The 24737-nt window shown below is 36.6% G+C and overlaps 1 protein-coding gene across 4 annotated transcripts in view; it reads left to right on the top strand.

Annotated features, from left to right (window-relative positions):
- Positions 1-24737, top strand: part of LOC125278509 (kinesin-like protein KIF3C) — a 30678-nt gene extending 5941 nt beyond the window's left edge. The window contains exons 2-10 of one of the 4 annotated variants that reach the window (XM_048207734.1): positions 11065-11166; positions 11352-11474; positions 13684-13692; positions 15821-15939; positions 16148-16264; positions 17880-17988; positions 18184-18350; positions 21745-21827; positions 23343-24737. In XM_048207734.1, the coding sequence (XP_048063691.1) occupies positions 11065-11166; positions 11352-11474; positions 13684-13692; positions 15821-15939; positions 16148-16264; positions 17880-17988; positions 18184-18350; positions 21745-21827; positions 23343-23497 (984 nt within the window). In that variant the 3' untranslated portion in view covers positions 23498-24737. The remainder of the gene's footprint in view (positions 1-11064; positions 11167-11351; positions 11475-13683; positions 13693-15820; positions 15940-16147; positions 16265-17879; positions 17989-18183; positions 18351-21744; positions 21828-23342) is intronic. The other 3 variants (XM_048207735.1, XM_048207736.1, XM_048207737.1) reach the window with 3 other exon arrangements.

Genomic DNA, 24737 nt, shown 5'->3' with positions numbered 1-24737 from the left:
TTCGTTAGCATGTTGCTAATGTACTGTTAAATGTGTTTAAAGTTACCATCGTTTCTTACTGTATTCACGGAGACAAGAGCCGTCGCTATTTTCATTTTAAACACTTGCAGTCTGTATAATTCATAAACTTCATTCTTTATAAATCTCTCCAACAGTGTGTAATGTTAGCTTTAGCCATGGAGCATTATCAAACTCATTCAGAATCAAATGTAAACATCCAAATAAATACTATACTCACATGATCCGACGCATGCATGCAGTATGCATGACTAACATCTTGTAAAGATCCATTTGAGGGTTATATTAGCTGTGTGAACTTTGTTTATGCACTGTATTATCGTCGAGAGCTCGGGGGGGGCAGGGAGCGTGCAATTTAAAGGGGCTGCGCGCTGAATCGGTGCATAGTTAATGAAGCCCCAAAATAGGCAGTTAAAAAAAATAATTAAAAAATTCTATGGGGTATTTTGAGCTGAAACTTCACAGACACATTCAGGGGACACCTTAAACTTATATTACATCTTGTAAAAACTGATTCTAGGGCACCTTTAAAAGTTAAAATTAGTTATTTTTGCATTTTTCAGAGCGATTTATGTCTTCCGGTTTGAAAAGCAAAGTCGGAGCAACGTCACAAAATTTGACGTCATCGTGTACTACCGGCAAGATCCGGAGTGCTGGTTGGCTATAAGTATGGGCTGGTCGAACATGCTGACGTCAGCAGTTTCTACATTTATTAATGACATAAAGCTCATTCAATCCAATCACTGCACTGTAGTATGCATAAGATTATAATTGCAGTATTATGCATGAGGAAGTATCACTTCTCCCGCCTCGGTCTAGAGACATGGGTCTTATAGTTGTTTCCTCAGTGCTACAACAAAAATGCGTTTCCCTGTGACGCGACCAGAGCAGAAGTTTGTGTGCATGTGGATTGTATTGCTGTAATCTACCAGCACAAATGGAAAATATGTTTGCATGAGATCGCATTACAGCGGAGAATTCAAATGTCAAAAAAGTGCGGCTCATTCACCTCTGCCTGCTCAAGCTGCGTTCAAACACGCGAGCCGTGTGTATGTTTCCCTCAGCACAACAGCACATGAGTGTTGTTTTGTATTTTGCCTGTGATGCGGTCCGAGCTGGAGTTTGAATACGAACACATGAAAAATATGATTGTTATGATATACAGGCGGAGCGCGCATACGATCGGTTTCAGCGCGGAGCTTCGCGTTGTGTTTAACAACACTAGCATTCACACCAAACATGAACCAGCACGGTGTATACACACATATTTCATCAAGTCTTCTTCAAATGAATTATAAACTGGACACTGATACAGTGGTGTAGCCTATCCGAACGCGACGACACGATTATTCTAATAGACAAAAGACTGATTTTGAGACTGCAGTGCTCGTAAACGTAATCGAAGTAGCCTATTATTAGCCCTATTAAATATTCTTTCGCATTTCTCCCTTGTGCTTGGGAGTTTGTTGTCATTTTCTCCGTGCTCATATATTAATATTCATTATTGTGTATAATGAGTGTGATGTCTGTGCTTCATTGGTTGTTCTCTCCCCTTTCCCCCCCTCTACACGCCCACTTTTCCAGAGCTTTACACGCCCATTTTAACACTTTTGCGTTTGTGTGTGTGTGAGTGTGTGCACGTGTATGTGCGTGCGTATGTGTGTGTGTGTGTGTACACACGCATGTGTATGTGTGTGTGTGTGCGTTTATACAAGTGTGTGTGTGTGTGTGTATGCATATGTGTGTGTATTTGTGTGCACGCATGTATATGTGTGTTTGTGTGTGTGTGTATATGTGTGTGTTATGGGGACAAAATGACATTTTTTGGTCCCCATGACGAAAACAGCTTATAAATCATACTAAATTATGCTTTTCAAAAATGTAAAAATGCAGAAAGTTTTCTGTGAGGGTTGTGTTTAGGTTTATGGGATAGAATATACAGTTTGTACAGTATAAAAATCATTATGTCTATGGAAAGTCCTTTGGAAACATAAGAAAATCCAACATTCAACGTTCAGTTCAATAACTGTGCAAAGTTCATCCATAATGAAACGGGTTCAAGCTCTACAGAAGACACTGCTGTTTGTTGTCTGAAACAGTCATGTGATCTGATTAATCATGTGCTGACTGAATGCATGACATCACGTCTTCACGTGTTCTTCTGCATTATTGTGAGTGTATGTGTCAAAGGCAGGGTGCTAGAAAAATTAATACTGTTCAACTCTTCATTCTCATATCAGAGGTGTGTGCTGAAGTTGTGGCCAGATGCAAAATGTGATTTAAGATTGAAAGAGAGGTCAGTTATAAATAACCATCATTATTGGTGGGTCATTTCCTGACAGGTGATGACTCATCACGACCTCATCCTGTTCTCTGGGCTGGTAGCCAATCACATCACACAATCTCAAACAATAACAGCAACACAGGAAGCACATCGCTGCATGTCTGATCACAAACAGGACTGTGTTCATGCCATATTAGCTTACTGCTCACTGTATAGTGAGTGCAGTCATGACATATATTTGTAGGCCAACCCGAGAGTTCACATCACCCTGGTTCCCTCGACAAAAACCCAATTTGGCTTTTGGATTATAGCAGAAAGTAAGCTCTGCGACTAACAAAAGCCTAAATAAAATCACCTGAGGTAAAAAGCTAAACATAGGCTATAAACGGTCTACACCACGGTCACATGACTTCAACATTACCATCACTAAGCTTCAACAACAACAACTCTTTGTTTAAAAACTTTTTCACTGAATGTTCGAGTTGTAATAGTTGCAAGAGCACGATTATAAACACAATGACTCTGTGAATACAGATTTGTTACATGAGTTTTCCTGTTCGGCTGGTAATGTTTAATGTTCCTGACAACCTCTGTAGTCCCATTTAGACACTTGTTAGCAACCACCTTTTACAAGACAAGTAAAATCACATGTGGGGTATTACTGGTGTATTTTATGGTGTAGAATAAAACATGAAAATATCTTGACCTTATTTCAGGCATTTAAAGGAGACCTATAATTCCCCTTTCACAAGATGTAATATAAGTCTCTGGTGTCCCCAGAATGTGTCTGTGAAGTTTCAGCTCAAAATACCCCACAGATCAATTACAGTTTTTCTCAGTCGCTTTGGTGCATTTCTCACATCACTATTCACATTTGCACAACAGTTAATGCAGTTCTCAAAACAATTAGTACAAACTGCAAAACCTAGTTGATAACCTGCAAAAGCGTGTCACTTGCTCAAAATGGATAGGTCATTCCTCAAAAGCAAGTATTCGTGTCAATGAAAGTGTCAGTGTCATCAAGATGAAAAGTCCTGACACCATTGTTTATGAACAAGATAGTCAAATGGCTTTGTCATGTTTTCATTATGACAGTTTACTCTGTCAATGTTTTCCAATGCAAAAAAGTCAGATCTTGGTGACACTACCTGAAAATGCTCAAGACAGCACTATATACTATTTGCACAGCCATTTGAAAAATACAGTAAAGTTACACATTACTGTATTTAGTGAGGTAACTGAGTACAAGACACTGAATATGTATGTTTCACATTTTTACTGCATATGCTCTTTGCAATTCTAATTTGTTCACAGCATTGTGCAAAAGAAAAAATACACCCTTATTTCAACAAACATAAACTCCCTTTGGGTAGAGCTGTGCACAACTGTAAACAATATTGCAGTACATATGGCAAATCTTTACTGTAACACCACTGTACACTACAATACACTAAATGTGTGATGCAGTAAAGCTGTAAGTCTAAATGTAAAATGTACAGTGACAAGTTCTTGTCCCACTGCAAGCTTCATGTATGACACGATGACAGTAGTGCAGCGCAGATTGTTTAGTGCTGAATTACTGTCCATTTATACACACCTGTTCTCCCAACGAAATGTTTGAATAATTGAATTTACAGTGGTTCTCCCAACATTTGGCTGCACCCTTCGACCAGCCTCAGCCATTGTGAGGCCGTGATTGACAACATGATCCACAAATGTAGCCCTGATTTCATCAGGGATCTGCCTATTGGCCTGTTCTTCCTCTTCCCCTGTTTTGTCCCCTTCCCCTTCTTCCCCGCACCCTTACCCCTTTTCCATGAGGCTGACCTTTCACTTCTGTGTCACAGTATTGTAGAAATGGTACACACTATGTCCTGCTTGGTTCATATATGCTTGTAAAATGGGGGTTTATGGGATTCACCTCTGACAGTGATTGTAGAGAAGTGGCTTATCATTGGTTGCAACTAATGCTTCACACACCCCTTCTCATCAGTGAAAGTTGAGATTCACTTGAGAGAAATTGTTCAATTTAGGAGACATTTTCAGGAAAAAAAAAAGATTTAAAAAAAATATGTAAAATTTGCTTGACAGATTTTGACAACTAGTTCAACATTTTTGTATGTAATGACTCAAGCAATGAAATGAGGACTATTAGTTTTATATGGATTGACTATTCAGCATTCACAAGTATAGTTAATTTTGACTGACATGACATAAGCAAATGATAATGTTATAAAACAGCAGAGAGTTGTATGAAAGCGATTGATGCATGTCCAAAAGCATTTGCAATTTGTTCGAAGGAATGAGAAACTGCTACTATGATGTGCACAAATTACTAAATGTTGTGGAGGTTGAACTAACTGTTGTGCAAATGTAAATAGTGATGTGAGAAATGCACCAAAGCGACTGAGAAAAACTGCATTATAGCTTGTCAAATTTGCCCCTATTTGGGTGTGAGCAAAAACACACAGTTTGTGTGTGTGTCCCTTTAAATGCAAATGAGCTGCTGCTCCCGGCACCCTTTCTAGAAGAGGGCGGAGCTTTAACAGTTCGCGCTTCAGATACTCAACAACAACAAAACTGTAGAGTCTCACGCAGCCAAAATGAGGATTGTCAGTAACGGTGTTCAGCCTTACATTGTTCAAACCGGAGTCGACACTGATGGAGAGACTCAGGAAGAAGTTACAACTTTTAGAATGAAACTGGATGTTTCTGAATGGTTAGTGGATAAATTTATGTAGTTGCTGTGGAGTTGATTCAGCTCATCCACTAGCATGTGCCGTCATGTTAATCTTTTGTGCAAATCCAGTGTTGAATTGAACCTCGTTTGTGAAGCAGTCCGGAGTAAAATGACGGCATGACAACAACACTCTACTACAACAACTCTTCCTCTTCTCTAAAGCAGCCCAACATGGCCTCACCCCCTTTGTTGCGTGTTCTCGGGGGCGGGGTTTATGTAAATTTTAGGGTTAGTGATGTCACCAACCCGGGAAGAAGCTCGTTGTAGCCCCTACCAGCCGTTTGTTGTAGTCCTTAAACAGAGAATTCTGTAAAACAAAAGATCTCCCTTTGCATTGAACTGTAAGTTTCGTAACTTTTCAGATGTTGTTTATGAACGAACAGCAACATTACACACTAACTAAAGTTAAAAAATTGAAATCATAATCAAGGACCCCTTTAAACAAAAACACATACAAAAACCCACTGGCTTCAAGACGATGGAACCGAAAGTGCTAAAAAAATTTTGCCTACAAAAATATGTCATCCCTGCAGCACTATTTACTACCTACCATTTCTATATAAATATTTATTAAAAAACAAGTAAAAGTAGGGATTATTCCACTCTAAAAATTTTAAAGTTGCATTTGATTGATGTCCAGTTATCATCTTTGAAATATAAAAAGTTATTTCACATTTTTGTGTAAAAATTGTAATGTTTGGTAGGCCGATCCAATAATAAGCTAAGAATCACGTTACAATGGTGCCAAAACATGATGTAAATAGAAATCTTTGCTGCAAATAGAATTTAAATATAATGCTGTTATTGACATTTTTCACTATTAGATTTTTTTTCATTAACTGTGCAGTCATGCTAGCCTGGGTGCCAGCCCGAACCCTGCCCACAACATTTTTTGGACGGGAAGTTCGGTCTGGACTCGATCCATTGTGAAGTAATGCTGCGTTCACGTCACCTCGTATTTACCGGAATCTTGAAATGACAACACGTGACGTTATATTCGGAGCTGTTCACGTCCTTTTGGTCCTTGGACTGGGAATTATGCGTTTCCATGGCACCACTATCAACGCCTAAATGAATCTACAGTGGTCAGGTGGTACAAGCGCCCACGTGGTACATCTGGGAGCTTTCAGAAAACTCCCAGCTTACAAGCTGTAACTACGATCTCTACGAGGACGTGAATGCTTTTTACAAGCTAGAATCTCGTAACTACAGGAATTACAAGGCCGCGTGAACGCACCTATGCTCGGCTCCCAGAAGGCCGAGCCAATCAAATTGCCAGGGCGGGCTTTAATCGATGATGGACAGGCTATCTGCGGTTACGTAACCACCCACGTCATCAAAGAGCGCTTGGGGAGTTTGATTGACAAGCGATCTAACCAATCAGAACGCAGCATCTGCCATTTTGTCCGACAAAGCAGTCAGGAGTTAGAAGATTAAAGGTGCGTTCACGCGGCCTCGTAATTCCTGTAGTTACGAGATTCTAGCTTGTAAAATGCGTTCACGTCCTCGTAGAGATCGTAATTACAGCTTGTAAGCTGGGAGTTTTCTGAAAGCTCCCACATGTACCACGTGGCCGCTGTACCACCTGACCGCTGTAGATTCATTTAGGCGTTGATAGTGGTGCCATGGAAACGCTTAATTCCCAGTCAAAGGACGTGAACAGCTCCGAATATAACGTCACGTGTTGCCATTTCAAGATACCGGTAAATACGAGGTGACGTGAACGCAGCTTAACATCGGTGGAGTTAAACTTGAAAAATTGTGCATATTGACGTCTTTCCGCGTTTGAAACAACATGCATGCATTTCATGCATACAGAACATTTGCATACTATGGACAGTATACATGCTGCACACATAGTATGAGTACTGTATATGGTGCCATATTCCAAACATAGCTCATGACTCAGTTTTTGCCCCAGATTCATTCTGCTACTCGAGTCTTTAATTGAGAATCCCCAGCGGTCGTGTCCTTGTTTTACCTGTGGAATGGACTAAACCGCTTTACCCACACTTTTAGCCTTTAATGTCTGTTTACAAAGCTGTTTTCTAGTTTAATTATAGTGTCATTTAAAGAAGGGATGTGGGGGCGAGACAGACAGACAGGAAGAAACCTAATTATACTGTGTCCTCTGGGATTGATTGTTTGTGTGTGTGGCTGTATTTTGAGTAGCATAGTATAATACTACTGTACTCAAACTATTTATACAGTATATAGTACCAGCGTTTTTATTAACTCAAATAACAAAACACAAAACCAGAGCTGCACGTTTAGTTGTGAGATTCTGCTCTCGATTCACACACTCAAGATATTATTCCTAAATCGGCTATGTCTATTAAACCTTTAACAAGTCCGATCACTGTGAACATTTAAATCTGCCGCTGTGCCAGAGAGAGCAGTAGTTATCACAGTATAACAGAAGTACTGGGATAAAAGTTTATAGTTTGGATATAAACACTGATGTAGCGAACAAAAGAGAGTAAATCACCTTTTGAAAGCATCTAAAATTGTATCGATTACATTGTTACACCAGTAGGTGGCGACAAGTGACTGTTAAAAATGTATTTGTCATTGAATCATTCATTCAAGAGTTTGTATCAAAAAAGCTTATTCATCCAGTAATGAAACAAGTGAAGTCTTTATGAGTGAGTCATTGAATCAGTCATTCAACCCATTTAAAAAAAAATTAATTCAAATGAATTAAATATTTTTAAACAGACTGTAGCTATTAATGATTTGCCAGAACCTCTATTAAATCATTTATTTTTTAGTTGTCTGTTCAGAATCATGGGAAAATCGTGATCTCTATTTAAAAAAAAAAAAACATGATTCCTAATTTATCCAGTATCGTGCAGCTCTAACCAAAACTATTAAAAATATTTTTTGTCAATTGAAATAAACTTGAAACAAAATAGAATATAAATATTAAAAAATTAAAATAAAAAATGTTACTTTGGCAAGTTTACATTAAAATAACATTACTAAAATGGACATAAAAACAAATTAAAGTTTAAAATATATATTTTAAATATATTTTTTTAAGAAAAAACAAAAACAAACTTAAATTAAAATAAAAACTGAAAATATCATTCAAAGTATTACTATAAATACTAAATAACACAGATTTATACTGTATTTTTGTAAATATGGAATCTTCAGATGATCTACTAAAAATCTCCTTCTTGACTTATTTGATCAGACTGCCAAAAGTTAACATAAATTACACAAACAGCCATTTAACCATTATAACCGAACACAACTTGCTGAATTAAACATAGCTTGTTTCACAGCTTATCGTTATAAAATATATACTATGCAGTAGGCTAGTATTCAATTCCGAAGATAGCCTGTATGTGCTGACAGTAAACATCAGTCATTGGCCTTCAGTCATCAGTCATCCCTCCCAGGATGCTTTGCTGAAATATTGATGCGTCAGCGTCTATGTGCAGGCGGGCGGAGCTTCTATCTGAAGCTTCTGGCCAATGAATTCCTCTCCAGTGTGAATACATAATGACCCAGACTCATCCTGAGCTCTGTTGCCATGGTGACCGGAGTGTGGGGGGTCTGGATGGAAAGGTCTCCGTTAAACGAGAGCATCTTCACTGCTGAGACGAGTGTGTGTGTGTGTGTGTGTGATGACGGAGCGTCATGCTGACGGTTCCCCTGAGGCCAACGTCTATTTTAAACTGGCAGGAAAAGGCATCTCTCTGTTTCTCTCTTTCTCTTTACTGTATCTTATTTTCCGTCACTACTGTAATAGTATATTCCATATACAAGCAGTCTAAATATGTGTAAAGGGTTTTGCTCCATTTTATTTAAATTACTTTTTCATTTCATTTTGTGAATTACATTTATTATATAATACTTGTTTTGGCACTGAGTTAACTACTAAAATTGAAATAAAAATAAAGTTAAATAGAATTATTATTATTTTTTTTAAAAAAATCAAAACTAAAACAATGACAAAAGCACAAAGCAAAATGACTAAAATGAATGAAAACTAAAAATAAATTTAAAAAAGCTAATTCAAATTATTCAAAGGTTTGGGGTGTATAAAGGGTTTTGCACCATTTTCTTTACATTTCTTTCATTCTTTGTGAATTAAATTGATTAGATTTTAATTATTTTGGTACTAAAATTACTAAAACTGAAATAAATTAAAGTTAAATAGAAATTTAAAAACTAAATGACTAAAAATAAAATAAAAATGTAAAATATTTTAACAAAGCTAATTCAAAATATTAATTACTTCAGTTTCAGACATGAGTGTATAAAGGTTTTAGCACAATTTTATTTTAATTTCTTTCATTATTTTGTGAATAAAATTTATTATATTTTAATTGTTTGGTACTAACATTACTAAAACTGAAATAAACTAAAGTTAAATAAAAATATTTTTTTTTTAAAAATGACAAAACCAGAAAAAGTTATTATAAGAACTAAATATATATAAAAAAAATAATAATTCAAAATAATAAATTGGCTACTTCGGTTTGTGTAAAGGGTTTACCACAATTTATTTACATTTCTTACATTTTTTTTGTGAATTAAATTTTTATATATTTTAATTGCTTTGGTTTGTTTTGTATTTTAATTGTTTTTGTTCGTTGCATTGCGAAGAAAATTGTAGTAGGCCATGTAAGACCAGATAGTAGCACTGGACCAAATGTTAAACCTAATTAATATTCATGATCATGCTGATGAGGTTTAGAATTGCCTCCACCCCTTTGTATGGCTGTACATTAATGCAAGGAAGGTTTTGGTTTCATCCCTTGGGACAAAAAGCACTTTCTCTCCATCTTTCCATGTCTGCTATTTTTTCTCTCTGTTATTTGTCTATTCATCTTCCTCCTCGTCTCCTCCCATTCCATCCGTTCCAGTCCTGTGATCACAAAGACAGAGAGAGAAATGAATTGTATTATTTCGTGTGTGTGAATCAGAGAGACGTGTCCCGTGATGTCTGATGTGGTCTGACAGGGTGTTTTGGATGTTATGAGCGCTGGTCTGATGGGCCGTGCGGGTCAGCTGTAGTTCTGGGCTCAGTCTTTGTTCTTGTCGCTGTTGTGGCCTTTTGACAATAATCTTTGTGTGTCGCTAAAGCCGAGAGCTGCTGCTGTCCACAAAGAGAGCTCTGTGTGTCGGGTGGGGGAGGACATGGAGGTTATTTTCATCATGCATTCGAAAAGGTCGTTCACACTGACAGAGATTTGTGGCCGTTTTCAATGAGAGTTGGTGATTTGAGACAACTTGAGTGACAGTGATTGTTTGTGGTGCAACAAAATTGAACAGTTTTCTATTTGCGTGTCATTACACTGGGTAGCTCCGCCCACAGCGATTTCTCATTGGTTCAAAGTTCCTCTCAACTTAATTGAAAATATTTTATGTTAAAAGATTTTTTTATTCAAACAAATAATACTTGTAATTATTATGCAAGACAATAGAGACATTTATATTGTCATAAAGGATTTCTATTTCAAATAAATGCTGTTCTTTTGCTGTTCTTTGTAAAAATGTATCATAGTTTCCACAAACATAAGAAGCGCACAACTGTTTGATAATAATCAGAAATATATAAATATATGTTTCTTGAGCAGCAAATCAGCATATTAAAATGATTTCTGAAGGATCATGTGACACTGAAGACTGGAGTAATGATGCTGAAAATTCAGCTTTGATCACAGGAATAAATTACATTTTACTACATATTAACATAGAAAACAGCTGTTTTAAATTGTAATAATATTTCACTATTTTTACTGTATTTTTGATCAAATAAATGCAGCCTTGGTGAGCAGAAGAGACTAAAAACATTTAAAAATCGTATTTGAACAGTAGTGTTTATAAATAGAGATAAAATAAATCACTCTAAAAACTCAAAATGATTTCTTCAGGTTTGAGTATGTCTGTAGTAATTATAATAATGAGCTTTATTTAAAAGCAATTGAAGTCTATGTTCTAATTAGTGTGTGTGACCTTTACATGTGATCTGCTGCTGATGTTGATCATTTCTTCTGGTTGCTAGGCGATGGAGAGCAAGCTGCTGGTTGGTGGGAAGAACATTATTGATCACACTAATGAGCAACAGAAGATGATTGAACAGAAAAGACACGAGATTGCCGAGCAGGTAACAAACACACACTATTTTAATGTTTACATTTCTATTTGTTGCCACTAGTGGCAGAAAAACAACACACTTCACCTTTAGCATCTATATGGAATCTATATACGTGCTTGTTTACATCACATGACTCTGTGTGTTTACATCACGTAACTCTTTGTGTATATCTGTGTGTGTGTGTGTGTGATCAGACACGCAGAGAGAGAGAAATACAACAGCAGATGTTGGATCAGGACGAGGAAACATTAGAACTCAGAGAAACGTTCTCCTCACTGCAGCAGGAAGTGGAAGCAAAGACCAAGAAACTCAAAAAGGTGAGATACACACACACACACACACACACAAACACACAGCTGAACAGAGGTGAAGTGTGGTGTAGATTGTAGAAGCTCACATTCTGATGGCATCACATTCAGAGGTTGCTAATCAAGAGAACGTCCCTCTTTTGGGACCGGTGGTTCTCAATGTTAAACAATATATATTTTATTATAATATATATATTGTTTAATATTATATGAAGGTTCAGGGTCAGGTTTTTTTTAAAATAAATTAATACTTTATTCAGCAAGGATGCATTTAATTGATCAAAAGTGGCAGTAAAGACATTTATAATGATACAAAAGATTTCTAGTTCAAATAAATGCTGTTCTTTTAAACTTTCTATTCATCAAAGAATCCTGAAAAACTAAATGTATCAAGGTTTCCACAAAAAATATGAAGCAGCACAACTGTTTTCAACATTGATAATAGTAATAAATATATACAACCCGAATTCCGGAAAAGTTGGGATGTTTTTTAAATTTGAATAAAATGGAATGTTCCACAATATGGAACATAGATAACATAAATGTTTAAACTGAGAAATTTTACAGTTTTATGCACAAAATGAGCTAATTTCAAATTTGATGCCTGCTACAGGTCTCAAAAAAGTTGGGACGGGGGCAACAAATGGCTGAAAAAGCAAGAAATTTTGAAAAGATTCAGCTGGGAGAACATCTAGCAACTAATTAAGTTAATTGAAATCAGATCTGTAACATGATTAGCTATAAAAGGGATGTCTTAGAGAGACAGAGTCTCTCAGAAGTAAAGATGGGCAGAGCTGTGAAAGAGCATGTAAAAAGATTGTGGAATACTGTAAAAACCATGTTCCTCAACGTCAAATTGCAAAGGCTTTGCAAATCTCATCATCTACAGTGCATAACATCATCAAAAGATTCAGAGAAACTGGAAAATCTCTGTGCGTAAGTGACAAGGCTGAAGACCTTTATTGGATGCCTGTGGTCTTCAGGCCCTCAGGCGACACTGCATCACTCATCAGCATGATTGTGTCAATGACATTACTAAATGGGCCCAGGAATACTTCCAGAAACCACTATCCGTAAACACAATCCGCCGTGCCATCTGCAGATGCCAACTAAAGCTCTATCATGCAAAAAGGAAGTCATGTGTGAACATGGTCCAGAAGTGCCGTTGTGTCCTGTGGGCCAAGGCTCATTTAAAATGCACTGCTTCAAAGTGGAAAAGTGTTCTATGGCCAGACGAGTCCAAATTTGACATTCTTGTTGGAAATCATGGATGGTGTGTCCTCTGGGCTAAAGAAGAGTGAGACCTTCCAGCGTGTTATCAGCGTTCAATTCAAAAGCCAGCATCTCTGATGGTATGGGGGTGCATAAGTGCATATGGTATGGGCAGCTTGCATGTTTTGGAAGGCACTATGAATGCTGAAAGGTATATAAAGGTTTTAGAGCAACATTAAACGAAAAATATATCAAAGACAACCACAAACTCTTCAGCAGCTGGAAACCTATATCAGGCAAGAATGGGACCAAATTCCAACACCAAAACTTCAGAAACTCATAACCTCAATGCCCAGACGTCTTCAAACTGTTTTGAAAAGAAGAGGAAATGCAACACCATGGTAAACATGCCCCCGTCCCAACTATTTTGAGACCTGTAGCAGGCATCAAAATAGAAATGAGCTCATTTTGTGCATAAAATTGTAACATTTCTCAGTTTAAACATTTGTTATGTTATCTATGTTCCATTGTGAATAAAATATTGGCTCATGTGATTTGAAAGTCTTTTAGTTTTCATTTTATTCAAATTTAACGTCCAAACTTTTCCGGAATTCGGGTTGTAAATAAATGTTTGAGCAGTAAATCAGCATATTAGAATGATTTCTGAACGATCATGTGATAAATTTTTCCATTTTTACTGTATTTTTGATCAAATAAATGCAGTCTTGGTGAGCATACGAAACTAAAACATTCAAAAATCTTACGGACCCCAAACTTTGCCCATCCCAACATTAACAGTAACGCTAATTAACAAGCGTTACATCATGACTCATTTGAATGAGACTTTAGCAACCACTGAATTGAGTGACAGTGTATAAATATAACAGCACTGAGTTCCCTAACTCCTCTGTTCCTCTTGCTCCCCCTTAATTCTGGACCTTTGACATTTGACCCCTGGAACACCCCTGACCCCACTTCCCTGTGAAAATAAAACACCTTTTATCAGTACAAGAAGGTTAGTTTGTTTTACACTTGCTCGTTGCTGACTGTCAGAGGCTACGAGGCTAATGCTGAACGCTAGAAAGCGTTACGAAGCGCTTTCACAGCAACTAATTCAAGTCAACCTGCATTAATCTTCATGGCTACCGCTGGCATGCTAACCACCAAAACCCTCTTTCTGAATCTCTGATGAGATTCATTCTCAATAGTAGACAGGCAAAACAGGACTGAGCTCCACCGTTCCCATCTGCACGCCACTTCCTGTCAGAACTCATGACTTCCTGTTGGGTTCTGAGCAGTAATGGAATAACTGTTGTGATGTTCAGAACCTGATGCACCTGATGTAGTTCATGCACCTGACCTCACCTTTACAAGCTTCCTTCCTAAGCTTCACCTTTAACCCCTGCTGAGTGACACTGGGCGTCTCACACTAACACTGACTGGATCACTGACCACAGTTATAGCATGAGAGCTGCTGATGAGATTCAGTAGATGGATGCATGGATGATGAAGAAGATGATGATGAGGAAGGATGTATGGATGGATGATGATTATGATGATGATGAATGGATGATGATGTATGATGTTTAGGGCTGCATGATTAATCGAAATTAAATCGCACTAGGCTGCAATTTTTTATGCGCAGCTTGTCAGTGAAGCACGGCTAAATGCAGTAGTAAATGCTGCTCCATCTGAAAGGCAGAGGGCGCTCTTGTGCAGAAACTCCAAATATGCCCCGCAGAAGTACAATAACGCACATCATTCCAGGAAATAACTATGGGCATAATCGCTTTAGCTGAATAAATAAAAGATTAAAACGCCTTGATTGATTAAACATGACTAATAAACACACAACTATGACAATATATGGTTTATCTGAGTTCTTCAAGCCTTCTCGGATATTTTCATGATAATAAAGTATATTTATACTTCAGTGCTAATCGACTCAACTGACGTATGGAGTAAAAACGTTATTAAATGTTGTCTTTTGTTGGACAAGAGCCAAATGGTTTAAGCACGATTTCATGTTAATTGCGATTTATCGTGCAGGCCTAATGATGAGGAAGGACAGATGATGATGGATGTATGATGATGATGGACAGATGATGTCTATGATGAAGGATGTATGATGATGATGGATGATGAAGATGATGATGAAGGACAGATGATGATGGATGTATGATGATGAAGAAGAAGGATGGATGCTGATTATGATGATGAAGGAGGATGGATGATGTCTATGATGAAGGATGTATGATGATGATGGATGATGATGATGGATGATGAAGAAGATGATGAAGGGTGGATGATGATGATGATGATGAAGAAGAAGGATGGATGCTGATTATGATGAAGGATGCTGATTATGATGAAGGATGGATGATGATGAAGGAGGATGGATGATGTCTATGATGAAGGATGTATGATGATGATGGATGATGATGATGGATGATGAAGAAGATGATGAAGGGTGGATGATGATGATGATGAAGAAGAAGGATGGATGCTGATTATGATGATGAAGGATGGATGATGATGAAGGAGGATGGATGATGTACAGATGATGATGATGATGGATGATGAAGAAGGACATAAGTTGATGATGGATGATGATGAAGGATGGATGATGGACATGATTATGATGATGAAGGACAGATGATGATAGATGGATGATGATGATGAAGGATAGATGATGATGGACAGATAATGAAGGATGGATGATGACGATGATGAAGGACAGATGATGATAAAGGAGAATGGATGATGATGATGATGATGATGATGAAGGATGAATAATGATGAATGGATGAATGGATGGATGGTGAATGATGATGATGAAGGACCGAAAATGATGATGATGGATGGGTGGTGATAATGGTGAAGGATGGATGATGATGATGAAAGATGGATGAAAGAATGATGATGAAAGAAAGATAATGATGATGAAGGATGGATGATGGTTATGAAGGAGAGATAAGTATGATGATGAAGCATTGATGATGATGAAGGGCAGATGATGATGATAAAGGATGGATGAAAGGATGATGATGATAGAGGAGAGATGATGATGATAAAGGATGGATGAAAGAATGATGATGATGGGTGGATGGATGATTACATGGTCTCTCTCTCTCTGTGTGCAGCTGTATGCGAAGCTTCAGTCTCTGAAGGCTGATATCCAGGATGTGAATGATGAGCATGTGAGGAGCCGACAGGAGCTGGAACAAACACAGAATGAACTGACCAGAGAGCTCAAATTCAAGTGAGTCTGAGCTCCAAAACAACATCTAAAAGACACGTCTGTTTCATATAAAAAACAAAATCACTCACTTTACTTGTGCATCATTTTACTGTTGATGACATCTCCAAGGGGAGGCTTTGTCAAAGGATTCTAGGAACAACTCTGTCTCCAAAAAGCCATCATACAGCCATATCTAGTGCTTACAGCTCATGTGTCTGTGTCTCTGTAGATATCTGATCATAGAGAACTTTATACCTCCTGAAGAGAAGAATAAAATAATGAACAGACTTCAGTTCGACACTGAGGAAGACCAGTGGAAGTTTCAGCCTCTCGTCCCGGCAGAGAAGTGAGTGAACATCCCATCAGCACTCTGATTTACACAACACATCAAACTTTTTACTGTTTTCCAAGTCATAAAAAAGATGAAATAACAATAATGGAAATAAGGGGAGTATGTAGTGGTGAAAGAGTTAATTTTTAGTTTTGTAATAAAATGTATATGCAGGAACAAATTTTTATTTGTTTACAAAACACATTACATGGATATAAGCAAAAGCCTTAAGAGCCATTGTACTTCAAAAAAATACCATGGTATTATACCATAGTACTTGTTATACAAGTAAGTGACAGCATGATCTGACACAGGGTTATCATCATTAATTAAAAGTAAAACCATAAAAAAAATGTTCTTTACTTGAAATAAAATAAACATCATCTGAAATAAAATAAATAAACAAATACATAAAATAATTTTAAATAAAATCATTTCAAATAATAAAAAAAAAAAAAAAAATTATCAAATATTATTTCAGCTAATTCCAGGACAACATTTCCCATTTTTTAGTTTAGGTTCATGTACTAAAATAAACCAAATAAACTAAAATTAAAAAAAAAAACTATTTAGACATATAAAAAAAAAAAAGAAAAAAAAAAAGACAAAAACACAAAAAATTTACTCAAACTTGAACTAAAATTAAAATGAAAACAAATAAATAAAATCGAATTTAAAATATTATAAAGGTGGCGTAGAACGTCTTTTCAAAAGATGTAATATAAGTCTAAGGTGTCCCCTGAATGTGTCTGTGAAGTTTCAGCTCAAAATACCCCATAGATTTTTTTTAATTAATTTTTTTAACTGCCTATTTTGGGGCATCATTAACTATGCACCGATTCAGGCTGCGCGGCCCCTTTAAATCTTTTGCTCCTGAGTTTGAGGCCATATGCTCTGTGGCTAACGGCTAATGCTACACTGTTGGAGAGATTTATAAAGAATGAAGTTGTTTATGAATTATACAGACTGCAAGTGTTTAAAAATGAAAATAGCGATGGCTCTTGTCTCCGTGAATACAGTAATAAACGATATTAACTTTAACCACATTTAACAGTATATTAGCAACATGCTAACGAAACATTTAGAAAGACAATTTACAAATATCACTAAAAATATCATGATATCATGGATCATGTCAGTTATTATTGCTCCATCTGCCATTTTTCGCTGTTGTCCTTGCTTGCTTACCTAGTCTGATGATTCAGCTGTGCACTGATCCAGACGTTAATACTGGCTGCCCTTGTGTAATGCCTTGAACATGGGCTGGCATATGCAAATATTGGGGGCGTACATATTAATGATCCCAACTGTTACGTAACAGTCGGTGTTATGTTGAGATTTGCCTGTTCTTCGGAGGTCTTTTAAACAAATGAGATTTACATAAGAAGGAGGAAGCAATGGAGTTTGAACCCAATGTATGTTTTTTCCATGTACTGAACTCTTGTTATTTAACTATGCCAAGGTACATTCAATTTTTGATTCTAGGGCACCTTTAATAAATACTATAATAGCATAGCAGTGATGCTAAAATAACAATCTGACATGAGTGATTTACTGCTTCACTGAGCAGAACAGCTCACATACTGATAGTGAAGTTGATGTTCTTGTCTGTTTTCTGTTTCTGACACAGTAAATTCACTCAGATGAAGAGAAGACCCGTCTCCGCTGTGGGATACAAGCGACCAATCAGCCAGTACGCCAGGGTTGCCATAGCGATGGGAGCTCATTCCAGATACAGGGTACGTTTATGGAGAGAGAGATGGAAGAGTAGGAAGAAAAAGTGGAACGTGGCCAGATGATGTTAAAATGAAATGGTTGAAATGAGTTCATGTGCTGGAGCCACTGCAAAAAAAGTGTTTGAGGCATTTGAGGCAAGAAAATGATTTTTTTGCAGTGTGCAGTTTTACGTGATTGTCCCTTGTGTCCCTCCATAGGCGGAGAATATAATGGTTCTGGAACTGGACATGACTCCTCCAGTCGTGTTTCAGCTGGACCTCCCGAGGTCCGGATCAGATGTGGAACCATCTCGAGATGTTCTGCTGGACAACAGCAGTTACAGAGAGAAATCAGCGTCTGGACGGGTCAGAAAATCTCAGTCATGGTCAGTACAACTTCAAAGATAAAGATTCAACTGCTTGTTAACGCATTTAATCAGCCTATCACATGGCAGCAACTCAACGCATTTAGGCATATGCTGCATCCAAAATCGCATACTTTATTTATGTAGCGCAATAGTGTTAGTGCAGTCAAATCAATAATATTGGTTGATATTAAGTGTCCCCAACTAAGAAAGCCAAAACTCCATCAGGTGACAGAATGGAGTCCAGTCCTCCTCTGGCCGGCCAACAAACGAACACGGTGTGATTTTGACCCAGGTGAAAAAAAAGTACACTTCTATAATGTACTTAAAGTACTCTATTTTCGTGCACTAATTTTGTACTTAATATACTAAAAATTCTTCTTTAGTACTTAAGATAATCTTAAGAACATCTAAGTGTACTCAACTGTGCTATTTTGAGACAGCATGAAATATGAACTAAAATGTGCTTTTAATATACTATCTCTGCATTTAAAAAATATATTTAGTTACCACTTGTAGTACACAATGGGTTCAAATGCACTATAAGTGATATCTAAATACATTTTTTAAATACAGAGATAGTATATTAAAAGCACATTTTAGTTCATATTTCATGCTGTCTCAAAATAGCACAGTTGAGTACACTTAGATGTTCGGTAACACTTTATTTGAAGGGGTGTGCATAAGACTGACATGACACCTTCATAATCTTGACATGACATGTGTCATGAATATGAAGGAGGTTTTATGCATGTTTATGACAACTGTCATTAAATGTCATTCGCTCAATTATGTCATTTTTAATGCAAAGATGACATTATTTGAGATGTCTTTGTTACGACAACTTGACATAAACCAACACATCATAACCTGTCAGTGTCTTTGTCATGACAACTTGACATTAGCAAAACATCATAACCTGTCATAAACATGACATAGCAGATTAATTATCAAACTTAAAAAAACTACTTAGTTTTATGGGTTAACATTACATTACATTATTTTGGTAACATTTCAGTATAGGGAACACATATAAATGATTAACTATGACTTTTCCCTCAATTTACTAGAATAAGATCATGCCGAATAAGGCATTAATATGTCCTTTATAAGTACTAATAAATAGCCAATATTTTAGCCATATGAATGCTAATAGTAATAAGCAACTAGTTAAAAGACTCTAAAATAAAGTGTTACCATTATTTTATAACAGTGTCATCTTTTTTACGAAATTTGAAATTGTCTATTATCTGACCTTCTGCTGGAGGAAACTTAAAAAAAAAAAAACATGAAATGGAAAAATAGTCATGACGCTGTTATAAAATTATTTGTCAGAGTATTGTCACTTAATGACAAGTTCAATTTGTACCACTGTACTTGAGTTCAAGATACATATTCATGACACTATTATAATGGCCTCATGACAGCCAATGTCAAAACCAACGACATGACAGTTTAATGTAATGTTAACCCATAAAGCTAAATGATGTCAAGTTGTCATGACAAAGACACTGACAGGTTATAATGTATTGGTTTATGTCAAGTTGTCATAACTCGGACATCTCAAACAATGTCATCTTTGCATTAAAAATGACATAATTGAGCGAATGACACTTAATGACAGTTGTCATAAACATTCATAAAACCTCCTTCATATTCATGACATGTATCATGGATCTGTGCCGACGGCTGTCGTGTCGACGAGGTCTTCACAGGGGATTGTCTAGTTGACAGGATCTTTGCTGACTTTAAGGGATGTGTTGAGGTCGTGTCTAGGTGCAGGCCCACCATCTGATCTGGATACGGGCCGAATGCGGATGACTACGGTAACCTCGGGATAAACAGAGAGACTAATATTAGAGTAGATGCCGTTCCTCTTACGATGTAACAAGTACATGGGAAGTGTTCCCAGTTCCGGTTGACCTCATTTATGCAGCCTAATAACAATCCTTTAAAGTCCCCCTGTGGTGAAAATCAAAGTTTTTAATGTTGTTTATATGTCGATGTGGTGTTTTTAACATGCTTTAAGACAAACCATGTGCAAATTCATCATGCAAAAGTATTTTCTCCTTAAAACTGACGTGAACCAAAGAAGGATTGAAATCGCCCTTGTTCTCTACATCACAAGCATGTTGTAACCAATCACATCAACATGTGGGCAGGCTTTAGCATATCATTAACAAGCTGCAAAGCAGGGGAGTCTTGAGAGAAGGTTATCTCGGTATATTTTTCTGTTGATATGAAAAATCTGATACATTTAGCAATATAACATAATTCTTCCAATTATGTATATGATGAATGTTACGATGTTATGATGAACTTTCTCCACTAACGTTTTAAGTTGTTCAAAGTGATTCTAAGAGGAACATGGTTTGTGTAACATTAGCAACACATTATTAGCTGTTTGATAAAGTAGTCAAGCAAAAGGCTAATCATATTAATTACCGTTATGTGTCCGACGTTGTAGAGAGCAATTATAATTCTGATACATGGACTTGTGTAATTCTCTTCCACTCTGGTTCAAACATATATGGCTGAAATTAAACCAGTATTTACACTTGCCATTGTGCAGCGTTTACTACAGTAAAGTTGACCGTGAGGATTAAGTATTCTGAGCTCATGTGATTGAGTGGAGGCGGTGCTAATTTGCATATTCATAGTGCTGCATATACTAAATGAAGCGAGGGTGCAGAGTTAAATTCAAGCTATTATAAGGAAAGAAAAAATATTTTCACAGGAAAATGTTTAAATATGTCATTTTAGTGATCAAAGATGAGTTTTAAGGGATAAAATTATTGACTACAGGGGGACTTTAATGGATGTGAATTATAGAAATGTGATAATGTGTTATGTGTATGTCAAGTTAAAGAGATTTAAAGTGGAGTAAAAAGTGTTTTTGTCTAGATTTAAACTGACAGAGGGTGTCTGCTTCCCAAACTATGCTAGAAAGACCATTCCAGAGTTTAGGTGCTAAATAATTCTGACTGCAGTTGATTTTGAGATTCTGGGTATTATCAACTAGCCAGAATTTTGAGATCGCAATAGACGTGAAGGACTTTAATGTGTTAAGAGCTCGCTCAAGTACTGACTGAGGAGCTAAACCATTTAGAGCTTTGTAAGCAAGATTATAAATTGTATGCGATGTATAGTAGGTACTACATTTCAATTCATACTACTTCGCGACCGTATGTTCTATATAGTATAAATGTGTGTGTAGGGACGTACTACATTCGGCATGTTGTCATTATCATGTGACCTACTAAGGTCAGTTGCGTCACTTCACTGCCATTCGCAAATCCTCTCCCGTGGCCCCATTAGATGCACACTTCAGAATCCCACCGGAAGAAGTACTGTTATATGAATACTATGAATTCGGACATACTTCTTTTGTCACTGTTTTTCGCCTACTATACAGTATGAAAGTAGGCATACTTGGCCGCAGCGATGGTCAAGATGATCTACTGAAGTTCAAACTGAGCATCAGAATGGGGAAGAAAGGTGATTTAAGTGACTTTGAACATGTTTATATATATATATATATATATATAATATATATATATATATATATATATACACACATACATATATACTGTTTATATATTTTTTAATAATTAAATATATTTTTATAATTCATTTTTTTAAGGATTTATGTGTGATAAAATTAAATTAGGTTTATAGTGTGATATGGTCTATAGGGTAATTTATAATCTCTATAACATAGTGCTCATGTGTTCATAATTGAATCTCAGTGCAGATTTCTCAAGTATTTAAGGGCTATTTTTAGAATGTATTTCTCATACCATTTCTGCACATTTTTGTATGCATAAAATACTAAGATGCTTGACTTGACTTCCCATTTTGACGGAAGAGGATTAGGGCCAAGCAATAATAAAAAAAATAAAACCATCTCGAGATTAAAGTTGTTAAATTTCGAGAAAAAAGTCGAGATAAAATGTTGAGAATAAACTCGTTAAATTACGAGAAAAAACTCGTTAAATTACGAGAAAAAAGTCGTTAATTTACGAGAACAAATTTGTTAAATTATGAGAAAAATGTCGTTAAATTTCGAGAAAAAAGTCGAGATAAAATGTTGAGAATAAACTCATTAAATTATGAGAAAAAAGTCGTTAAATTACGAATTTGCTCTCATAATTTAATTACTTTTTTCTCGTAATTTAATGAGTTTATTCTCATAATTTAATGACTTTATTCTCAACCTTTTATCTCGACTTTCTCGAAATTTAACGACATTTTTCTCATAATTTAACGAATTTGTTCTCGTAATTTAACGACTTTTTTCTCGTAATTTAATGAGTTTATTCTCAACATTTTATCTCGACTTTTTTCTCAAAATTTAACGAGTTTTTTCTCGTAATTTAACGAGTTTATTCTCAACATTTTATCTCGACTTTTTTCTCGAAATTTAACGACATTTTTCTCATAATTTAACGAATTTGTTCTCGTAATTTAATGACTTTTTTCTCGTAATTTAATGACTTTTTTCTCAACATTTTATCTCGACTTTTTTCTCGAAATTTAACGAGTTTTTTCTCGTAATTTAACGAGTTTATTCTCAACATTTTATCTCGACTTTTTTCTCGAAATTTAACGAGTTTAATCTCGAGATGGTTTTATTTTTTTTATTATTGCTTGGCCCAAATCCTCTTCTGTACATTTTCTATTTCTTTTCTATTTCTCTTCTATTTTTATTTTTTTTGTTGGACCACCAAAAGTAAAGGTCATTTGACCCAAAATTGTATTAAAAATAAAATGAAATCTCTTTGATGCTCCACTAGCTACATTAAATATGCACTTAATGGAACTACAGCGTTGCAGAATGTTTGTTCCGTACTGCAAACTATTTTACATACTATTTTTAAAGCACATTTTGGAAATTATAGTAGGTCATCTGGGTATTTGTGCATTCATTTGTATACTATATGCACTCTGTACTACAAAAGTAGTACAAGTGTTCTGTTGACCTCAAAATAATGACATCATATGTGTTCACAGGTGCCAGTCTCCGCAAGTCATTTCCTCCTCAAGCTCCGCCCTCTCTCTGGCATCCTCAGGGTCCCACAGCTTGCCACACCCACAAAACATCACCATGGCAACAGCCCAGGAATGAGACTTGGAATTACCATATTACCGCCCCCTGTAAGGCATAAACAAGTCAATCAATCCAACATAGACAGAGGAAGACGGGGCGAGACGAACCGTCCGTCACCATTAACAAAGACTGGAGCGATCAAACCTTCAACCAGATGGAAACCTGCTCACGATCTGATCTGCAGTTTGAAATAACAGTGAACGTGGGACTAGACCCATTCCAGCCCATCAGGATCAATAAAACGATCAATATTAGTAAAATTATTCGCCCTTTCCTTCTCTCTTGCTCTCTGCTCCTCAGGACAGTGAAGACACTTTGATTACTACCATCAACAGCACTGAATAGTGTTGCCTCACCCGACACCTGAGGCTAGTTAAGCTAGTTATGCTCATTCATTTTGCTGCTTCCAAAACCGTCGGTCAACCTCAGCGTTTACGTACTGACCTGCACGGGTCCGATCCAGGAGTAGAGCCACACACACCTCGAATGATGGAAGCTAAAACGGACGAGGCTTTGCTCACCCTGAGCTTTCACTTCCTGCTGTAAAGAAAAGAGCTGAGCAAGAGGAACGTCTCTCTTTCTATCTGCATGTCTTACTGTATGTGTGTGTCTTTGTGATTCTGATCAGGGTTCTGGACGGGAGGCGGCGGATTGGCTGGAGGAAGGATCTACAGGGTTCCCACGAGCTCATGGAAAACCTGGAAATGTCAGGGAATTTGATTGGTTTTCCAGGCCTGGAAAAGTCATGGAAATGAATAAAATGTTACAAGTTAAGGAGATTTAATTTATGCATTTTTTAATATAAACATAATATTATATGAATAAATATATATAAACATAAACATGAAACAGAATTGTAAAAAAAAAAAAAAAAAAAAAAAAGTATGGTAAAAAAAATACTGTTTTCAAACAGGTATCATAATATATAATGTGTGTGTGTGTGTGTGTGTGTGTGCATATACAATCACCGGCCACTTTATCTGGTACACTTTCTAGTACCAGGTTGGACCTCCTTTTGCCTTCAGACCTGCCTTAATTCTTCGTGGCATAGATTCAACAAGGTGCTGGAAACATTCCTCAGAGATTTTGGTCCATATTGACATGATATCATCACACAGTTGCTGCACATCCATGATGCAAATCTCCCATTCCTCCACATTCCAATAGTTCCTCTATTGGATTGAGATCTGGTGACTGTGGAGGCCATTTGAGTTTAGTGAACTCACTGTCATGTTCAAGAAACCAGGTTGAGATGATTTGAGCTTCGTGACATGGCGTGTTATCCTGCTGGAAGAAGC

Source organism: Megalobrama amblycephala, linkage group LG11, assembly GCF_018812025.1.
Source record: "Megalobrama amblycephala isolate DHTTF-2021 linkage group LG11, ASM1881202v1, whole genome shotgun sequence".
Classification (NCBI taxonomy): Eukaryota; Metazoa; Chordata; class Actinopteri; order Cypriniformes; family Xenocyprididae; genus Megalobrama; species Megalobrama amblycephala.
This window is presented reverse-complemented; position numbering and strand designations above follow the sequence as displayed.